This window comes from Neoarius graeffei, chromosome 17, assembly GCF_027579695.1.
Source record: "Neoarius graeffei isolate fNeoGra1 chromosome 17, fNeoGra1.pri, whole genome shotgun sequence".
NCBI classification, from domain to species: Eukaryota; Metazoa; Chordata; class Actinopteri; order Siluriformes; family Ariidae; genus Neoarius; species Neoarius graeffei.
Genome location: NC_083585.1, coordinates 55,691,844 through 55,712,599, shown reverse-complemented (window position 1 = coordinate 55,712,599; position 20,756 = coordinate 55,691,844). Strand labels below are relative to the sequence as shown.

Here is a 20,756-nt window from a genome sequence, read left to right as displayed (position 1 = left end):
GCACTGTGGTATAAACAGAAAAAAAAATCTTGATCAGTGGAATTGTTTTGTATAAAATAATGTGAAATTAGTGAATTTAGAAGTTTATGAAAAGTTACAAAAAGCATTTTTGTCATCTTAATTTTAAAAGAGAGAAAGAAATGAGGGGATTGTTGGGGATTTTGTTTAGCTACAACTGAAACAAATTTGTCTTGCGGACATCTACAACATAGCTATTAATGGATAAAAATTGATGTCATTTTAGAAAAAAAATAGTAATTAAAAATGTAATTGCTATGAGACAAATAATGTTGATTGTTCTATCCATATTCACTGGATATGAGCAATCGCGTGCTCTGATTGGCTACTCTACTACTAGGATATCAGCTCATATACTGTGAGTAGAGAAAAACAAAATGGCAGCGCGTGTTGCTGAGCCACCCGAGGACGAAATAAAAACTCTACTCGAAAACAAACCCCTAAGAAATACAAAAAAAAGCAACAAAATATGGAATGAAAGTATTTGATGGTAAGAATTTATTATTTTTCAAGAATTATTATTATCGCATTTTTCACAAATTGCTCCTGTCATTTCGCTGGTTTGTTTACATTCTAAGTGGAAATTATTTTGTCGGATCTTTTGTATAAAGTTTTTATCCCCCGCTGGCTGAAAGGCCCGAAGGGGGATTACGTCGTGGCGATGTCCGTCCGTCCCGGGAAGGGTGCTCACCTTCTGAAATCAACTCCTCTCACAATTTTTGGAGGAATTTCACGAAACTTGGCAGGATTCTTTGCTACATGTCTATAATACACATATTGTAATTTTGTTAAATTGGGTCACATTTTGCCAGAGTTACAGCCGTTGATTAACAAAATTATACTTTGACAATTTCATGAGTGTTTTTTCCTTCTGGAATCAACTCCTCTTGCAATTTTTGGAGGAATTTCACCAAACTTGGCAAAAGGCTTTGTTATATGACAGTTAATAATAATAATCTTTATTATTTATACCGCGCATATATCATGTATATATGATCAAATGCGCCTTATAAATTCCAAATAAATAAACTACAATAAATTGCTAACTTTAAAATATTTACAAATTTAAAATTCAATAATACAACTATATATGAATATGTGAATGAAAATAATTCAAAGATTGATAATGGATTATAGAAAATATAATTACTTAGTGTTCATAAGCAATTCTGAATAAAATGTCTTTACTAAAATCTAAAATCTGTTATAATTATTCTCTTCTCTAATATGGCAATTGGGGCGGCACGGTGGTGTAGTGGTTAGCGCTGTCGCCTCACAGCAAGAAGGTCCGGGTTCGAGCCCCGTGGCGGGCGAGGGCCTTTCTGTGCGGAGTTTGCATGTTCTCCCCGTGTCCGCGTGGGTTTCCTCCGGGTGCTCCAGTTTCCCCCACAGTCCAAAGACATGCAGGTTAGGTTAACTGGTGACTCTAAATTGAGCGTAGGTGTGAATGTGAGTGTGAATGGTTGTCTGTGTCTATGTGTCAGCCCTGTGATGACCTGGCGACTTGTCCAGGGTGTACCCCGCCTTTCGCCCGTAGTCAGCTGGGATAGGCTCCAGCTTGCCTGCGACCCTGTAGAAGGATAAAGCGGCTAGAGATAATGAGATGAGATGAGAATATGGCAATTGTATACATAAAATATAAATACTCAATGTTCATAAGCAACTCTAATTAAAAATGTCTTTACTAAAGTCTTAAATCTGTTGTAATTGTTCTCTTCTCTAATATGGCGAGGCAGTGCGTTGAAGAGAGACGGGGAGGCTGCAGCAAAGGCCCGATCACCCAGAGTTTTCTAAGTCTTAGCACTGAATGGCTTCAGAAGAAGTTCGTTATTTCTGCGAAGAGCATAACAGCTAGGATGCTGCACTGATATGAGACAATTGATATACTCTGGAGCAAGACCATGAATAGCTTTAAACGTCAGCACAAGGATCTTGAAATGGACTCTTTCCTTTACTGGTAGCCAGTGCAACGACCGTAAAACAGGAGTTATGTGGTTATACTTGGGCGTGTTTGGTAATTAATCTTGCCGCAGCATTTTGTACTCGTTGTAATTTACAGATCGATTTCGCTGGTAATCCATAAAGTAAACTATTCCAGTAGTCAAGTCTTCCCATTACAACAGCATGGACAAGAGTTCGTGTTGCTTTGACAGAGAGATATTTTCTGATTCTTCTAATGTTGTGAATGGAGTACTGTAGAAAGCCATTTTACACATTACATTTTACAGTTATATGCATATTGATATTTTGTTCAATTCGGTCGCATTTTACCAGAGTTACCGTACAGCCCTTGATTAACAACCTTGTACTTTGACAATTTCACGAAGGTGTGCTCGTCTTCTGACATCAACTCCTCTCACAGTTTTTGGATGAATTTCTCGAAGCTTGGCAAAAGGCCTTCTTATACGACGGTAATACGCAGATTGCGATTTAATTTCGTTTGCGAAAATTTTCCCAGAGTTTTGACCCTTGATTAAATAACTTGTACTTTGACAATTTCATGAGGGTGGACGTTCTTCTGGAGGAATTTCACCAAACTTGGCAGAAGGCTTTGTTATATGACAGTTATAAGCAGACTGAAATTTCGTTTCATTTGGGCAAATTTTCCCAGAGTTATGCCCTTGATTATTAACAAACTTGTACTTTGGCGATTTCATCAAGGTGTGCTTGCGTTCTGAAATCAACTTCCCTCACAATTTTTGGTGGAATTTCATGTAATTTGGCAAAAAGGTTTTTTTTTTTTTTTTTTTTATCCCCCACTGGCCGAAAGGCCCAAAGGGGGATTATGTCGTGGCGCTGTTCGTCCGTCCGTCCCAGGAAGGGTACTCACTTTCTGAAATCAACTCCTCTCACAATTTTTGGAGGAATTTCATAAAACTTGACAAGATTCTTTGTTATACTGTAAGTTCATTCAATTCAGTCGCATTTTACAGAGTTATGTCCTTATAGCATTGATATAGTTGCCAGCGGGGGATATTGTGCTCTCAGAGCACTCTTGTTGTTTATCGAATTTGCTAAAAATAAAAATGCTCTGTTTCTCAAAATCCAGTGATGGTGGATAGAATAAAACAGTTATTCCACTCAATCTCATCATACATGGATTACAGCCAACTCGGTGCTATGCGCCTCGTCGGCTATCAGCTCATGTACGACTCGATTTCGTGGAATAACTGTTTTTCCTATAACAGCACACCCCTGAGTATTTTATTCCATATTGATAAAATGTCTCTCCACCTTTATAAATATAATAATATTTTTTTTTTATAATTTAAGATTACATTCACAATTTACAGCTTCAACATTAGATATGAGTGTTTCGGTAAAGGATGCACTGAAAGGAAAAAAGAAATCAAGTAAACTGGGGGGGGAGGAGAAAAGGTTTCAGGAGACTTTTCCCCTGCTGACTGAATGAGTGCATGAGCGGTGACTGTTTTTTTTTTTTACTGTTTCTATTTTAAAAGCGATTTGCTCCGATGTGTCTTCATTCTGTAAGCAGTAATCCGTGTGGGATTTTTCTGGCTACTGGTTTAGTGCTGACTTTGTGCTGCGCTTGGCATCGTGATTTCAGCTCTTGCTTCTGAACTGACCTCGTGATTCTCTCCTTCTGTTAATCTGTTCTCTTTCTGCCCTTCGTACCTTTTCCTCCTCTTCCTCCTCCTCCTCCTCCTCCTCCTCCTCCTCCTCCTCCTCCTCTTCTGCTGATGTGCATGCTCCTCTTCTCTGCTGCACTCTGGCATCTCTCAGCTATCACATGATCAGGTAACTGGGTCACTTCTACGACCCGCGATGCTCCGCTAGTGCGCATATCTATCATCTGTTACCCTTTTACACTCCTCTATCTATAACCAGCAATGGAAATAACAAATAATTGAGATATAGTATGAATGCATTTAAAGAGGAATGGGCATATAATTTTACACTTCTATAATTTTACATTGGATTTGTTCATGCTGAGCACGTGTTCACATTTCTCACCCCGTTGTTCAGGATCCAATTAAAGGTTCTGACTGCAAAGTTGAATTCTTGGTAAAATATTCTATCGCTGTTGGAGTTTCGAGATGTTTCGCTGCTGCACACACACACACACCTGTGCGTAAACGTTCTGACGAGATTAAAAGCGTCCCGCATTTTACGATTCCGGAGATTGCTGAAGCAAGTGAGCAACAATATCACATGACCACCAGGTGGCGTTTGAACCAAACTACTTTTAACCAGAACAAGTCTGAAAAGGAAAATGAAAGCCTGTCTAGTGAGCGCAACTGCAAGATCGAGCAAGGTTATTACTCTGACGTGTCATTTTTCTGGACAGATAACTAAATTATTCTAGCTAGCGCTTAGCTATCTTAGCATTAGAATGCATGGGCTCGACTCCACGGTAGCGAGTATGGCGTTACACACCTAATGTTTTGATCTTACAGAGAAAGAAACGAGAACACAAAAGCAGTGACAGGGAAAAGATATAAATATTCGTCTTTTGTTTCACGGATCTATTCGCGAACGTCAACCGCAAATTACATCCCTGCGACTCAAAACTCTTCGAGGTTGATGCGGAGTTACGATGTTTTCTGCGCGTCGCCATCTTGGTGTGACGCAGTTCCATAGTCATGCTAATTAGTTCAAGCTCCTCACTCAGCGGTTTCCTGTTTCCGTAGGGTCATACTACTTACCTCAAGAGAAAGGAAAACGGTCCCAAAACGGAGAAAAGCGACCCTCAGGGTATCAGAATGATCACATCTCGTGTACATGATATTATTCTTGCAAGACAGAGGAAAATACCATGCGCAATAATTTTTTTTTTTTTTTTAATTTCAGATGACTTTGCAGTTAGTATCTTTAACTATCTGCCATCGTCCATGCTCATTTATTCCATTTTTGTTTAAATATTTCGTTATTTATTTACTAATGCCCCAGACACATTTATTAGGCTGAATCCCAAATGGCTTTTTGTTCACTATTTTGGACTATTTCACTTTTAGGGCTCCATACCTAGTGCACTATTTGCACAATAAAATAAAGCATGTGATTCCTTCACAGAAAATATGAACTTTAAAATGCAGCTTTGCAAAATGAACTACTTAGATTTGAGTGCAAAAGTTTGTGCGCCCCATGCCCATATACAGTAGTTTGTGTTTTTAAGAAATAAATATACTGAACATCATAAGATCTTTTGTCGAATCTTCAGCGTGTCAATGTAGGAAATGCTACGAGTTCTGAAAAATATTAGAACTTTCCTAGGATGGTGCTTCTTCAGAACCAGTAACCATCCCGAGCACCCTGAAGGAGCATTTTATTTTATTTTATTTTATTTTATTTTATTAGAAATCTATTTAGCAGTTTATTTCAAACCAAAGAGTTTGAAAGAAGATCTCAAGGCCAAAGCATGGACTTGGGAGTTCTATCAGAATATTTATGACCCCTGATATCAGTCCTAATCAGCGTTATGAATATCGAAGGTATGCAAACTTTTGCACAGTAACATGTTTATATTTAATTACAAGTATAATAATTGTACTGTGTTATTTTTAAAAAATGGAAAACAGACTTTCGATGGTACGGAAGCCGAGAGAGGCCCTTCATATAATCCTTTTTTTTATTCACCTTGTTATCCCGAGATAACGACATAATTAATTCAGGATCTCGAGAAAACAACACAACTAATTCGAGATCTCGAGAAAACAAAACCGTTATTCCGAGATCTCGAGTAAACAGCTGAGAAATGGTTCATTCAGGAACGCCAAGAGACTTGTGATATGCTGACTTTGGGGCTATTTCTCATTCTGTATAGACACAACTTTGGTCATTAGAATGTCTGGAATAATCGATCACCTAATAAGGCAATATTTTGATCAGGGGTTGACACAGGGAGAGATTGCATTGTCTTTTAATAAGGGATAATTTCAAAATTAGTCCGCGGCACCTCCGCAGAAGACTGGCCCGGCTTCGCCTCTACCGACGGAGATACAGTGATCCAGCTGAGATCATGAAATAATTGTTTTGTTTTCTCGAGATCTCGGAATAACGGTTTTGTTTTCTCGAGATCTCGAATTAGTTGTGTTGTTTTCTCGAGATCCTGAATTAATGATGTCGTTATCTCGGGATAACAAGGTGAATAAAAAAAGATTATATGAAGGGCCTTTCGCGGCTTCCGTACGATGGTACTCAGGCATTGGGTGATGAAAATAATTTGGTTGCCCTTGAATATGTGAATATAATATTAAATAAAACTAACAGCGTGTAAACAGTACACTTTGTTTTATACGATCGAGCTCTTATTTGTGATGTTTTACGTTAAACTAAATCCACTATTCAGTGATGTCCCTTGGATCTTTCTCCTTTTTCTTTCTTCATTACTAACTTGTTAAAACAATGACACACTCTTCTAAAGCGTGAAACGCCTCTCAACACCCTGATTTAAGCTTTAAATGTGTCGCGCTACAGGATTTTTGTACCAGATGTTTACAGAACGCATAGAAACGGCGTTGAAAAATATTTTGCACCGTTTTCATTGGCTGATCCAGTCAGTGTCAATGAATAAGCACCTCAATAGCGCCCCTACAGGATACACTTTTTTAAAATCACTTTTAAAGGGGAACTAAAGGCAATTTTTTTAAAATCAAAATTATATTTATCTCATTTTATTAAATATAGGAATGCATTTTTGATCGCTATTTTGTCGCTGCTATAGCAAGTTCTGAGTGTTTGAAATATGCTCTGTAATATATCAGTCCATATGGCAAAGCGACGGCCGTAAACGAGATTTGCCGAGACCTGTGCGAGACATCATAGGATGGAAGTAAAACGTACAGCGGAAATCAAAGTGACCGACATCTGCCAACGTTGTCAAAAGACGCACGCGCCCTCTTTCGAATGCTGATGTAATCAAGCCGGAAGTTTTCCCTGTGTCCGAAATCGCTCCCTACTCACGATATAGGGCACTATGTAGTGAGGACGCCATTTTGTAGTGCTGTCCGAAACCTTAGTGAGGATTATGTGTGAAATGCGCTCAGTATAATATGGATTTGTCACAAAATTACATGCATGTATTTATTATTTTGAAAACCCACCAGCCGCCTGATCTGGCACGTTTTAATTGTGTGACAGTAATGACGTAAATTAGCCTGGGAAATCCCATGCTGCTTTGCACAATCGTTCCGATCTGAAAAGACAGCATGGAAATTATGGTCTAAAGGCTCGCCTGAGTTAGGGAGCCAATCAGAGAGTGGGGAGGGGTGGAAAGACGGTGACGCGTACTACTCGACAAACGGAAGCTTGTAGTTTATTTGGGACTGTTTACGGATCACATTTAACATGGCGGCGAGCGATACTAACCAAACTTTCGATCAAGCTTTAGACACTGTTCTGAATAGTTTAGAGCGAAAGTTTGTTTTAAAAAAAGAACAGGGTTTGGCGTTACAGTCTTTCTTCGCCTCTTCGTCGCTCTAACTACGTCACCGGGTACAACTGCCATGATTGGCCATGGGCTACATATACGCCAAATGATAGACATTCGCAACGTCCAATAAACGGCCGTTGACAATCGTAAACCACACCTCCCCTACGAGAAATTCAATAGGCGGATTCCAGACCATATTTCACTTGTGATATGGTCTGGTGTTAACCAGACTAGACGTAAATACCAGCGTGACGGACTCGTCCTTATCCTGTCGTCTTTCCGACTCTTCTCTACTCCACGTTGGTTCGAAGTCGTATGGAATAATCTCCATCACCGATGAAGCTGGCAAATCTCGAAATTAATCTAAATCGGAATGATATGGCGATCTGGCCGCTGTGTAAACAGTTTTCAAAATGGCGGCGCTGGCACTTCACGTTTGAAGTCTCGCACAGGTCTCGTGAAGATCGCGCGGATAAGCGACGCCTGCCGTGGACCAAACGAACTACATTCAACACGGCTAAAAACCGAAAAGGCCGATAAGTGTAATATAATATGCCAATACGAGTCACGATATAAGGTTAATAAAACCGAAAACGTAATTGAATAGCACGTTGATTAAGAAATAAAACAAGTTTAAAAATGACTTCAGTTCCCCTTTAACATCATCCATGACTGAGACGAGTATAGATCTGTACACATGTACACGTATACGCCGTATTGAGTGGCAGCAAGTCCGAGTAGCTTATTATCCCTATTTTTATTGTTATTTAATTGTTCTTTAGTCTTTTTATGCTTATGACTGGTGGAAATTTTTATTATTTTTTTATGAGCTGCTGGTTATTTGAATTTCCCCTTGGGGATAAATAAAGTATCTTATCTTATGCCATTAAAATCAGCGAATGACATTTTGATTTGTAGTGAAAATGCATCGATTGTCCGAGCAGAGTTTTTGTGCAACATTCGCTTGGCGGTGCTAATAGTTCACCACGTGTTTTCTTGACCTCCCGAGCAGCATTTTGTGGTTTGTTGCTCAACAAATCTGGGAAATTCGCCAATATTCTACAGTTGAGATCGCTTTCTGATAGATTCACGAGGTTCTGTAAGGTATCTGTAGTCAGTGCCTGGAAAATGGAGCATTTTGGGTCGCACGCACATAATTTAATGTCAGTAAGTTCCCTTGGTCCAATTTGACTTTGGTTTGTATTTCCTGCAGACGGAGGCTTGGTAGTATAATGCAGCAGGTATAACTCACAATCCTTCATCTGAGCATCTGGTATGAAAACGTGGTGGACAGACACAAATGTTTGAGTATGATAGTCATTAAACCACTACTTATTGTGTCCACTAGACGGCAGTATTGAGCCGTTGTTCGTGTCCGTAGCCTGTTAGCCTCAGACATGATTATTTAAAGCTTCCTGCCTGGGCGAGCGCTGAGGGTTTTTTTTTTTTTTTTTACCTCCCGTTGGAGTTGAGATGTAAATTTCTCCTGGTAGAGCGACGGAGGTGGCCAGGCGGAGATGGATGGTGGCTCTGCATTAATCACACGAACCTGCACTAAAAGTCAGTTATTTATAGCAGTGTGTCTGAGCTCAGACCCCCACACACATCCCACACACACACACTCACTCCAGTGAAGGACAAATAGAGACACTGCAGGGCACCAGAGATTTTATATCAGTGCTCCAGCTCACCAGAGTTCAGCGTGAGATTATTTAATAATCTCATTATCCATTGTTCTTATAGGAACGCGTTAGACTGTAAATATTGCTGAAACGTACAAATGACTCAGACACTCTTTACATCACCTATAGAGATCTTGCAGTCACGTGACCGGAATGTAAACAGCCGCCATCTTGTCGGTAAAAAACACAGCTGAATACTGCTGCACTCGTGTACAAAATGGATACATTTCAACCGACGGACTACACGGCTCATTTTTCTAATGAACAGATAACTAGATATATGTCTAAAATAAACGACCTACAGATTAGTGACCCTTATCGCTTACCGGACGTAGTTTTCACGACCGTGTCAGTGGATATTGAACTGCCAGAGGTGGAATACCCAGACGTGTATGATTACCTCATTAACTTTCCCTCGCTATTCAGTGGTGAAGCACTGCGTGCTTATAAATCTCTGGACAGTTATCTTTACAGAAATTCAGGATTTGTCAGCCGCCCTCAGATGTGGCATCTTGTAAACAAGAAAATAACAATCCTCATTGGACGGGTAAGTCACTTAAGTATTGAGTATAGCACTGACCAGCCGATAATAGAATAGAATAAGGTAATTCCAGCTGTAATTCCAAATCGTCCGTCTTGTTTACCATGGATCTGGCGTTGGAGAGGTAGAGGCGGCAGTGGAGATTTGAGTGGCTGTTTTCTGAGCTTAGTCAACAGGCCGGCTCTGCCTCCAGCCTCGCTTTTGCTTCCGCTCCCGGCGCCGCCTCCTTCGCCTGCCAGACCCGATAACAATCCACGGAGACCCCGCTGGTCTCGCTATCTCGTCCGGAATGTTGTGCATGCGATGGAAATCGCTACAAACCATAATTTTCTGCTGGAAACCAATGTCCAGTAAGTCCATACGGTTGTAGTGGATATTGAAGTCCGGTACAGACGAACAACACGCAAAAATACACACAAAAAACATAAACGTGCACAGGTAGGGAGAGCTTGTAGCCGCAGCCATTGTAGTAGAATTATATATAGTAGGGTTTTCCAGAAGAAAAGGTAGAAGCAGAAGTAGAAGGCGGAAATATGGCGTTTGACCGACAAGATGGCGTCTGTTACAATCTGGATCGGCTGTGACGTCACATGCAAGATCTCTATAGAGGTTTTCGACCCACGTGACCATTGCCATGTCGACAAGTAGATGGCGCCATTTTGGCGGTCACAACAATGGCGACTCCCGCTAGCCCAACATGTGGGTTATCGAGCGACATTACCTATTAATTACACTATTACCCTTTTCACAGCATGCATTGTTTGAATGGTTGCCATGACAACATACTGTATGCAAAGATTTCCAACAACATTTTGTGGCAAAAAAAATTCCATAACGGTCTACTTCAACGTGATACCAAATAAAAGTAAATTCATTGCAGTTAGAAAAATAGTGTCCAGGTTGAGAGAGAGAGAGAGAGAGAGAGAGAGAGAGTTACATTAATCATATAGAAAAACGCGTAATAATTAATATGTCTAGTATCGAATTCTAGTTTTGTCCATTGCATATTCACATCTAAAAAGTACAACCCATCCAACAACATGGCTCTGCCTCGCCTGTATGTTAAACCTAGACTACACGTAAGCCGCCCAAACACTAGTAAGAAGCCCGGTGCCAGGTCGCCCCATTGATGAGGCCGAGCGGTCCCCGTCTCACGTATATAAAACCATGGATGTATAAAGATAAAACCATCGTAGCCTGACTAGTGGGGCTAGGTGCCAGGTAGCCTGAACACCGCCTAACAGGGCTTACGTGTAGGCTAGGTGCTAGGCTACATGTATAATTTGTCATTTATCTCGCATACGATATCTTTAAACTTTTGGAAAAGTTACCTGAGACAAAATGTTCGCCACACAAACGCGTGAGTTCGGTGGGCTGCCAATTCTCTCGCCTGATCGCCGCGATCCACTTTTTGCGACGCTGCCGATCGGCCGGGAACCTATGGAACGTTAATCCAGGTTTATCCCCTCTTCTGTCGTGGCAGCTAACTGCACAACACGTATCAGGCATTCTACGATAAAAGTAAGCGATGAAGAAGATGGATATTACAAGCATTGTTTGCTGATAAGCGTGGCTTTGTTTGACCTCCAAAAGGGCGGCGTAAACAGTATCACATGACCCTATGACGTCAGGTCGAAAACCTCTATAGATCAGGGATGGAAGATATGATGATACGATATCCTGAAATACAGCGAAGTGCAAAAGTTTGCATCCCTCTTCACTTCAAGATGGAAAAAAAATATTTTTGTTACAGTTTATTTACAAAAATGTTCACGTAACACGATGACGATCTAAAACACGCCATAATCAACAGAAAAAAAAAACAACAGTGTTGGATATGAATGATCAAATTAATAAAAGATGAGTCATTAGAGATAATAAAATTGCAGAAGGTGGATGTTATTAGAGAATATTTATATTAGAAAGAGTGAGAAATTCAGAGAGAGAACTTTTTTAAACTGATAGCATTTTAAAGGAACAGTCCACCGTACTTCCATAATGAAATATGCTCTTATCTGAATTGAGACGAGCTGCTCCGTACCTCTCCGAGCTTTGCGCGACCTCCCAGTCAGTCAGACGCAGTCAGACGCGCTGTCACTCCTGTTAGCAATGTAGCTAGGCTCAGTATGGCCAATGGTATTTTTTGGGGCTGTAGTTAGATGCGACCAAACTCTTCCGCGTTTTTCCTGTTTACATAGGTTTATATGACCAGTGATATGAAACAAGTTCAGTTACACAAATTGAAACGTAGCGATTTTCTATGCTATGGAAAGTGCGCACTATAATGACAGGCGTACTAACACCTTCTGCGCGCTTCGGCAGCGCATTGATACGGAGCTCAGATATCAATGCGCTGCCGAAGCGCGCAGAAGGTGTTAGTACGCCTGTCATTATAGTGCGCACTTTCCATAGCATAGAAAATCGCTACGTTTCAATTTGTGTAACTGAACTTGTTTCATATCACTGGTCATATAAACCTATGTAAACAGGAAAAACGCGGAAGAGTTTGGTCGCATCTAACTACAGCCCCAAAAAATACCATTGGCCATACTGAGCCTAGCTACATTGCTAACAGGAGTGACAGCGCGTCTGACTGCGTCTGACTGACTGGGAGGTCGCGCAAAGCTCAGACAGGTACGGAGCAGCTCGTCTCAATTCAGATAAGAGCATATTTCATTATGGAAGTACGGTGGACTGTTCCTTTAATATTTTCCCCCTGTGATTAATATTGTAACATGCACTATTCATTTTTATTTGTAATTTGTTACATCGCTATTTGGTTACTTTTCTATTTCAATTAATTTATTAATGATTTACAGTTAATTTATTTTATGATTTTATTTAATGATTTTTAAAAATATATTTTATTTGTCGGTTTATTTATTTATTTATTTTATTGTTATTTTTTTTTGTATTTTGGTCAGACAAATCAAATCTATTTCCCCATCCCCCCCAGAAAACGAAGTCGAGCGTAAGGATGTTAGCTCTCCATATTTTCCATGAAAACTCTGCAATATTGTCCAGCACTCTACAAATAATATCCGGAGTTTATTTAAACCCCAGAAATATCCCCAGTGGAAAAAAAAAAGAATAAAATAGAGGTCTAAAGATTGTATCGTCTCATGGAAATGAGCAGTTACAGGCTTCCTTCCAGTAAAAATAAATGTATGAATGAATGAATGAATAAGAGGGGAAAAAATCAGGAAGTGTTATGGAGTAATGTAAACTGGCCACTCTGGTTTTAAATCCATCATCCTTACGACATTCATTTATCTTGAAGTACAGAACATTTTCGAGTTTCATTTCTTTTCCTGGAAACAGTGATCCCCAAACTAACGAACAGTATTTAACATTGAAAGTCTGGAAAGGTTTCGAAAGCAATTTGGGAAAAGTCTGGAATTTTTTTCATAAGTAAAAGCAAGAACCCTGAGTTACAGCTTCACTGTTTTTGAGTTTGTTTTTTCAAGTCATTATTTTTATCTGAACAAACTTCAGCTGTACATCCATAAAACAGTGTTCAATTGTTTTGCTGTTATTTAGTTCAGTAACTAGACCCATGCAGGAGGACATCATTAATGTGTGTGTGTGTGTGTGTAGGTGGAGGATGAGTGGCATGCGTAGCTACAACCCAGAGCAGATCATGCTGAGCGCCGCTGTCAGGAGGTCGAGCCGAGACGTCAACATCATGAAGGAGAAACTCATCTTCTCTGGTAAAGGGATTGTGTGTGTGTGTGTGTGTGTGTCCATACCTTTCATTTAGTGTTTGAGCATGAGCCCCATGATGTCTGCATGGCTGTGAGTGGTTCTGATGTTTCCTAAAGGTCAACAGCAGTAGCAGTTTAACCCCAGCTGTAACCCTCCATCATCTCATCTCCAATCCTGAACCATCCTACTCCATGCTGCTCCTCCCTGAACCATCCTAAATCATCTTTCACCATCCTGCTCCATCCCAATCCATCCTGAACCATCCTGCTCCATCCCAATCTCAATCCATCTTGAGCCATCCTGCTCCATCCCACATCATCTTTCACCATCCTGCTCCATCCCAATCTCAATCCATCTTGAACCATCCTGCTCCATCCCACATTATCTTTCACCATCCTGCTCCATCCCAATCCATCCCGAACCATCCTGCTCCTTCCCAATCTATCCCGAACCATCCTGCTCCTTCCCAATCCATCCCTAACTATCCTGCTCCATCCCAATCCATCCCGAACCATCCTGCTCCATCCCAATCCATCCTGCTCCATCCCGAACCATCCTGCTCCATCCCACATCATCTTTCACCATCCTGCTCCATCCCAATCCATCCTGAACCATCCTGCTCCATCCCGAACCATCCTGCTCCGTCCCAAGCCATCCTGCTCCATCCTAATCCATCCCAAACCATCCTGCTCCATCCCAATCCATCCTGCTCCATCCCGAACCATCCTGCTCCATCCCACATCATCTTTCACCATCCTGCTCCATCCCAATCCATCCTGAACCATCCTGCTCCATCCCGAACCATCCTGCTCCGTCCCAAGCCATCCTGCTCCATCCTAATCCATCCCGAACCATCCTGCTCCATCCCAAGCCATCCTGCTCCATCCCAATCCATCTTTCCCCATCCTGCTCAATCCCCCATCATCCACCATCTCGCTGCCTCTCACTGCATCTTGCCATCTCTCTATCCATCCACCCACCGCTCCATCCTTCCTTCACCTCCAGTCGTCTCATAAATGGCTCTGGTTGTCATTGCAGTTCTCTCATCATGGTGAGTAACAAAGTGTGGAGAAACTGTACAGAGCATTGCATAAGTTTTCCATCCATCCATCAATCCATTTGTAATTCTTCCTCACTTACGGTGACCAAGCGATTGGCTGCCATTTTGCCAAGTCATTCGAGGTGATTATCGAGAAATAGTCCGAATCTCTCGACCAATCAGCATGCATGATTTTCTATAATCACCTCCACATTTAAAGTTATCGGTACCAAAACTCCCTCATCATTCGAGCCCTAGTCATTGTTCTAGATGTAAACAAGTGTCTGAATGATAACTGAACTAAAGCGGACACTGATATCAACGTATTTAAAAGTAGAAAAGAGGAACGTTATAGTGTTTGGTGGTGTTTACTGGTTGTAGATGGGAATTACAAGTTGTAAATTCACCCTGAATACACCATGAGTGTAATGTGGCCTGGTACTGAGACCAAAATAGAACTGACACCTTTGTTCTGTTGTTGATCTTGGATTTGAATTCATTAGACAGTTTAATCGTGTAGTAGAATTTGAACTGTGTGTGTGTGTGTGTGTGCAGAGGTCAGCGATGGGGTCAGCTGTGAGGAAAATGGGTTCGACTTCTACACCAATCAGGATGTCCACTGACTCGGCGCCCCTCACTGACTGGGTCAGAAAGTATCATTTGCGACTTGGCCGTCCAGCCTGAACCGCCTTTCTTTCTTTTCCAGATGTTTCTGCTTCCCCTCATTGCTTTGCCACAGTTTTCCATTTTCAGTGTCCCTGTGAGCTCTGGAATGTCACTGTATTGCTAAAGGAACGTCAGTGTATATCCTGTATGTATAGTTTTTTTTTTTAAACTGTAAATTACTTGTGAAGAATTTGACGTGACCAGTCGGTGGTCTCTTGAGCGCTCATGACGACTGGAACATCCACCATTTTATTCTGGCTGCAAACACAGCTGTAATAAAACCCTCCCTTAATTTTGGAGATGACCGAGCGTAACCAGGGTGTGAGGAATATTTCTAAACGGACCTGTGTGTGTGCGTGTGGTTTATGATGCATGTTATGATTTCCTCTGGGACACTCTCCTGTCTTCTCGAAGGGCCAAAGCGACTTCCTGTGTGTTTACAGAGTGCCTGTATTTCTCTTTCCCGTGTATTTCATACACACCCATTTAACATTTTCAAGAAGAATGATTTTTATATTCATGTTTATGCCTTTTATAGCCTGAAAGGCTATCGGTTAAAGAAAGGGTCACATTTTTAAATAAACACGGAGTAGAGGTTGATTTAGTTGAACTTATAAAGGTTTGTTTTTATTGTAAAAGCAGGACGCTAGAAGAGATCGAGTACAAGCTTTTAAATAAAGGAAATCCAACCTGTCCATATTAGGTCTCTCACCTCGCCAGACAGATGAGCGAAGAAAGCTTTCATGCTAAATGTCATCGCGTGCGTCGTTGCAGATCTCAACTAGCTGTGTGCCAAGTCTCAAATGCGTCGTACTGTATGTATAGCTGCATTGCTTTGAGGGACTGAAGGGGATGATACACGGGGCAACTTTTTGGGCAATGTTGCCAGCAGCCAGGTGAGACACAGGGCAACTAATTAAGGCAATAGACAATGACCCTAACCTATAACTACGTCATTGCATGTTTACCGCAATGCATTATGGGCGATAATGGGGTCAGCTTCGCCGTATTGTTTACTTTCGCCTTTGTTAAACATTGCGTTGTTCTGTCTAACCTGCTTTAAGCACGCCTGAAGTGAATTGCTGTGTGCCTTACTGTGTCTCCACAACAAAGAGAACACCTCATTTGAGCTTTTATCAGCTGCCAGTTGAGAAGAAGAGAAGAAAGAAATGGATAAGTTTAATCTGCAATGAAAACCTTCGAACTGAATCAAAATGGACGAGTGTTTGTAGCTTACATTTCTCTGGTGGTGAAAAAGACATACTTAAACTGTGACCCAGCAATATTTCCATGGTCTGTGGAACAGCCTTCGGTTATAGATGATTATAACAATCAACACTGTTCATCGTCTGAAACTAGCGACATTCCAAAGCCTGTAAAACGAAGAAGCGTTCTTCGGCCTTTGCCTCTCAACGTACCGAAGCACTCGGCAGCCGAACGAGCCTGTTGGACCGATAAAACTCCCAAACCACCAAGGGTTCTCTTTCGGGTGTGGATAATGTTCAGTGTACCTCACTAGCGCCATTTATTAATGTGTCAACATCTGGGTCATATACATATCGACCTAATCCACTGTTTATTAAAGTTGAACTGAAGTCATTTTTAAACTTGCTTTATGTCTTAATTAACGTGTTATTCAATTACGTTTTCGGTTTTAGTAACCTTATATCGCGACTCGTATTGGCAACTAATTGCAATTAAATATTATACTTATCAGCCTGTTCGGTTTTTAGCCGTGTTAAATTTAGTTAGTTTGGTCCACGGCAGGCGTCGCTTATCCGCGCGATCTTCACGAGACTTGTGCGAGACTTCGAAACGTGAAGTGTCAACCAGGTGTCAGCGCCGCCATTTTGAAAACTGTTTTCCAAATGAAATATTGCACAAAAACGAGTTTAAATGACGATTACTGCCTACTTTTTTCAAACTTTCCTGATTGCTACCAAAACAAACAAAACTTCCGGCTTGATTACGTCAGCATTCGAAAGAGGGCGCGCGTGTCTTTTGACAACGTTGGCAGACGTCGGTCACTTTGATTTCCGCTGAACATTTTACTTCCGTCCTACAATGTCTCGCACAGGTCTCAACGAATCTCGTTTACGGCCGTCGCTTTGCCATATGGACTGATATATTACAGAGCATATTTCAAACACTCATAACTTGCTATAGCAGCGACAAAATAGCGATCAAAAATGCATTCGTATATTTAATAAAATGAGAAATAGAATTTTGATAAAAAAATTTGCCTTCAGTTTTCCTTTAAAGGTCATAGGCAAGGGTCGGAGGTGGAACGCGGAATATCAACTTTATTTTCTAGAAGAACGACCCAAAAAGCGAATTCAATCTTCCTGGTGTCTAATTTTCACCCTAAAATTGAATAAAACGGTTAAAATATACTGCTTTGCACAAGTTCCGAAGGTTTGTTTACATCTCACTTACGCGCACTTTCACCGCCGGGGGACCGTCGTCATGACGTCATTCAAGGCAAACAGACTGGGAGCAGTTCTGTGTTTACTTGCGAACCGAGCACATGTGTACGGACTTTGGTCGTGAGAGGTTGTGTAAAATGTCTGAAAGCGATAGCGATTTTGAAGTAGGAACTCTCCAAATTGAATATCGAGAGGTGAAACCGTATGAACCTATGGCTGTTGCAAAGCAATCGGTGAATGTGGCTCACTGGTTTGACCGTGCAGCCTCGGAATCGGACAGCGACTCGGCCGACTCTGATCGCGGCGACGCCAGACCTCAACGAGACTCGCGCCCAAACGATTTATCCTGGTAGTTATGATAAATTCTTACTTTCGTCTTAATACTAAATAAGAGCCCTTTTGAAGAATAATTAAACCACATGGGCACACTCACAATCCCTATAATATAACGTGGATTTGTTTATATTGCTAATATAATATATTGCGAATAGTAATACAAGCATTATACTATTTATAGCCTACTCTAAGTGAGGAAATATCCCTTTTGTCTCAATCTTCTCCTTTTTGCTTGAGCGTTGCTGCTCCGTTTCTTCTTTGACTGCTTGATTTTGTGTTCGAATTTTGTCGGAACAGCGCCAGGTTTGAGCCTTCTCTGTCCGACACTGACACCTACCGTAAACTCTCCAACAGATGGGGATTCTTCAAAAATGAATCGTCGTCGAAGTGATCGGAGCACAGAGTGGCGTATTTACCCGGCTGCCAACCCTCTCGCTTCACGTGCACAATCCACTCTCTCCGCCTCTTCTCCTCTTTTGGAAAAAGATTAAAAACTTCTTCCTGAACCGGTCCCATTGTTACAGTTCACTGCATAACAATAAGGCATGGTTTTTCTTTGGAAATTCCCGAACGCACGTCTGCACTCAAGCTGAACGGCAATGCAAATAAACAGAAGTGGACTCAACTCAAGCGATTTGTTTGGCTTGAACGACGTCACACGCCGAGTGGTCACGAAAATCGCCGAGCAGAAATTCGCCGCGATCCACGTTAACTTATTTTAATTATTACTTATTAACGATACTCCTTGGGACCAGAAGAAAATTACAGAGGGATTTTTAACATATAAAGTTTCAAATGTGCATAAATTGAAAACCTTCACCCTGTAAAACACACCAGAAATTAAGTTCAATCCGTGTTCAACAAATAAATCCAGATTAGACTTACAAAATAGTTTATTTCTTAAGATTTGACGAGATGTAGGAAAATGTTTCAAAATTAGGAATGAAATTATTTAGCATACAAATTATGTTGTTCGCACGTTTTTGTTGATTAGGCCTATAAAGTTTTGCTATACCTGGCCGCCGGACCTGGCAGTCGGCTTAACATGAATGTAACTTCACCATGAACACTATAGACATTACAGCCAATTTCAGAAAGGCTATCTATATACAATTCCCGATATTCAGGTAGATTTGTTTTCTCGATAAATTTTAGCTGGTGGAATATACATCCTCAGAAATGAGACATTCTGAGATTTGATGTTGTTGTTATACAGTATAGTAGACTCAGTCTAGACTCTTACCTTCTCACCAAGCTTGAGTTTAGATTCCGATTTTCCTGCTGTAAACCCTTGACATGTTCTCCACCTCTTTAAATCACCAATTTCATTGTCTTCCATGACAGAGCATGGTAAAATCGCTCCTCTCACATCGCTGTCACATAAAATTAATCTCACATCCGTCATATCGCTCAACTACCGACCCCGGTGATCCCCTGTTAGGGTTTTTTTCACCTCTGGCCCTCACCATCTCGAGATCAGTCCCCTCGTGTCACCCAGACGTCTGGGGGTGAGTCGCAGAAAAAAGAAAGGAACCCCATGCAAGTCCCCCTTGAGATGAGAATATACAGGGGTTTTATACGTGTGTATGTGAGTGAAACCTTGCATCAATCATGACAATTTTAAACAAAGACTATGTTTAGTCTAACAAAGAAGTGTCTTCTCCACTGGACGAAGGTCAGGTTACACAGGAATAGTTTAAAATCACTGTTATAGTATATGTAAGCTCTAAAATATTAAAATCATAAAGTCTTAACACCTTGTGCAGCAATAAGGCTAATATAAAACTATAAAACTAACATGAATCACTTAATGCAGCTTTAAATCTAACATTCAATCATTTCAATTTCAAATTCAACACTGAAGAGACTGGTTAAATCTAACAATCCTAAATCACGTGTAGCTATAAAACTAACTTAAATCATGGCTTTAAATCTAACTTTTAATCCCAAATACACGTTGGATGTGTGTGTGTGGGTCGTAGGATGTCAGACTATGGTGTGATGGTATGATGACGTAGGTCAGTAAACCTTGGACTGAGCAAAACACATCTTAATTCCATCATGTGTGTGAGTGAAAAATATATCCTGTATACATTTCATATTGGCAGATGTTCTAACAGATATCAACATTTACGCACAACCTTATGTTCTGATAGAATGTTCCAAAAGATATCAGTATTGCGTCTCGAGCAATGTGTCTAGCTTAGACAGAAGGTCACACAGTAACTTGGTCAAGTTACGCAGAATTCAATGCCTTCTAGCTGAAATAGTAAAATAGAACAGAACAGAACAATATTAAGAATAAATCCTTACAATTTTGTCACAAAATAAATTACTGCCTTCTTGGTCAAGAATAAATACTTACAATTATTTATCCTTACAAAGGAATAAAACCGGGGTGGCACGGTGGTGTAGTGGTTAGCGCTGTTGCCTCACAGCAAGAAGGTCCGGGTTCGAGCCCCGTGGCCGGCGAGGGCCTTTCTGTGTGGAGTTTGCATGTTCTCCCCGTGTCCGCGTGGGTTTCCTCCGGGTGCTCCGGTTTCCCCCACAGTCCAAAGACATGCAGGTTAGGTTAACTGGTGACTCTAAATTGAGCGTAGGTGTGAATGTGAGTGTGAATGGTTGTCTGTGTCTATGTGTCAGCCCTGTGATGACCTGGCGACTTGTCCAGGGTGTACCCCGCCTTTCGCCCGTAGTCAGCTGGGATAGGCTCCAGCTTGCCTGCGACCCTGTAGAACAGGATAAAGCGGCTAGAGATAATGAGATGAGATGAGGAATAAAACCTTACATCCCCCATAATGCATTGCGGTAAACAAGTGATGGTGTAGTTATGCTTGGGGGCTGTTGGCAACAACCAATCAGATAAGAGCAAATCTATTGCCAGAGAGACAGACACCGCAAAGATGGACACTGAAACGTTTGCAGCTGTCACTTTTGTTTTGGCTTCAGC

The 20,756-nt window shown here is 41.1% G+C and overlaps 1 protein-coding gene across 6 annotated transcripts in view; it reads left to right on the top strand.

Moving 5' to 3' along the window:
• Positions 1–15,358, top strand: part of gdpd5b (glycerophosphodiester phosphodiesterase domain containing 5b) — a 187,194-nt gene extending 171,836 nt beyond the window's left edge. For 5 of the 6 annotated variants that reach the window (XM_060897759.1, XM_060897758.1, XM_060897761.1 and 2 more), the window contains 2 exons: positions 13,232–13,344; positions 14,934–15,358. In XM_060897759.1, the coding sequence (XP_060753742.1) occupies positions 13,232–13,344; positions 14,934–15,001 (181 nt within the window). In that variant the 3' untranslated portion in view covers positions 15,002–15,358. Of the gene's footprint in view, positions 1–13,231; positions 13,345–13,455; positions 14,391–14,933 lie in introns of all 6 variants that reach the window. The other variant, XR_009650210.1, reaches the window with a different exon arrangement.
• The last annotated feature ends 5,398 nt before the right edge of the window (positions 15,359–20,756 follow it).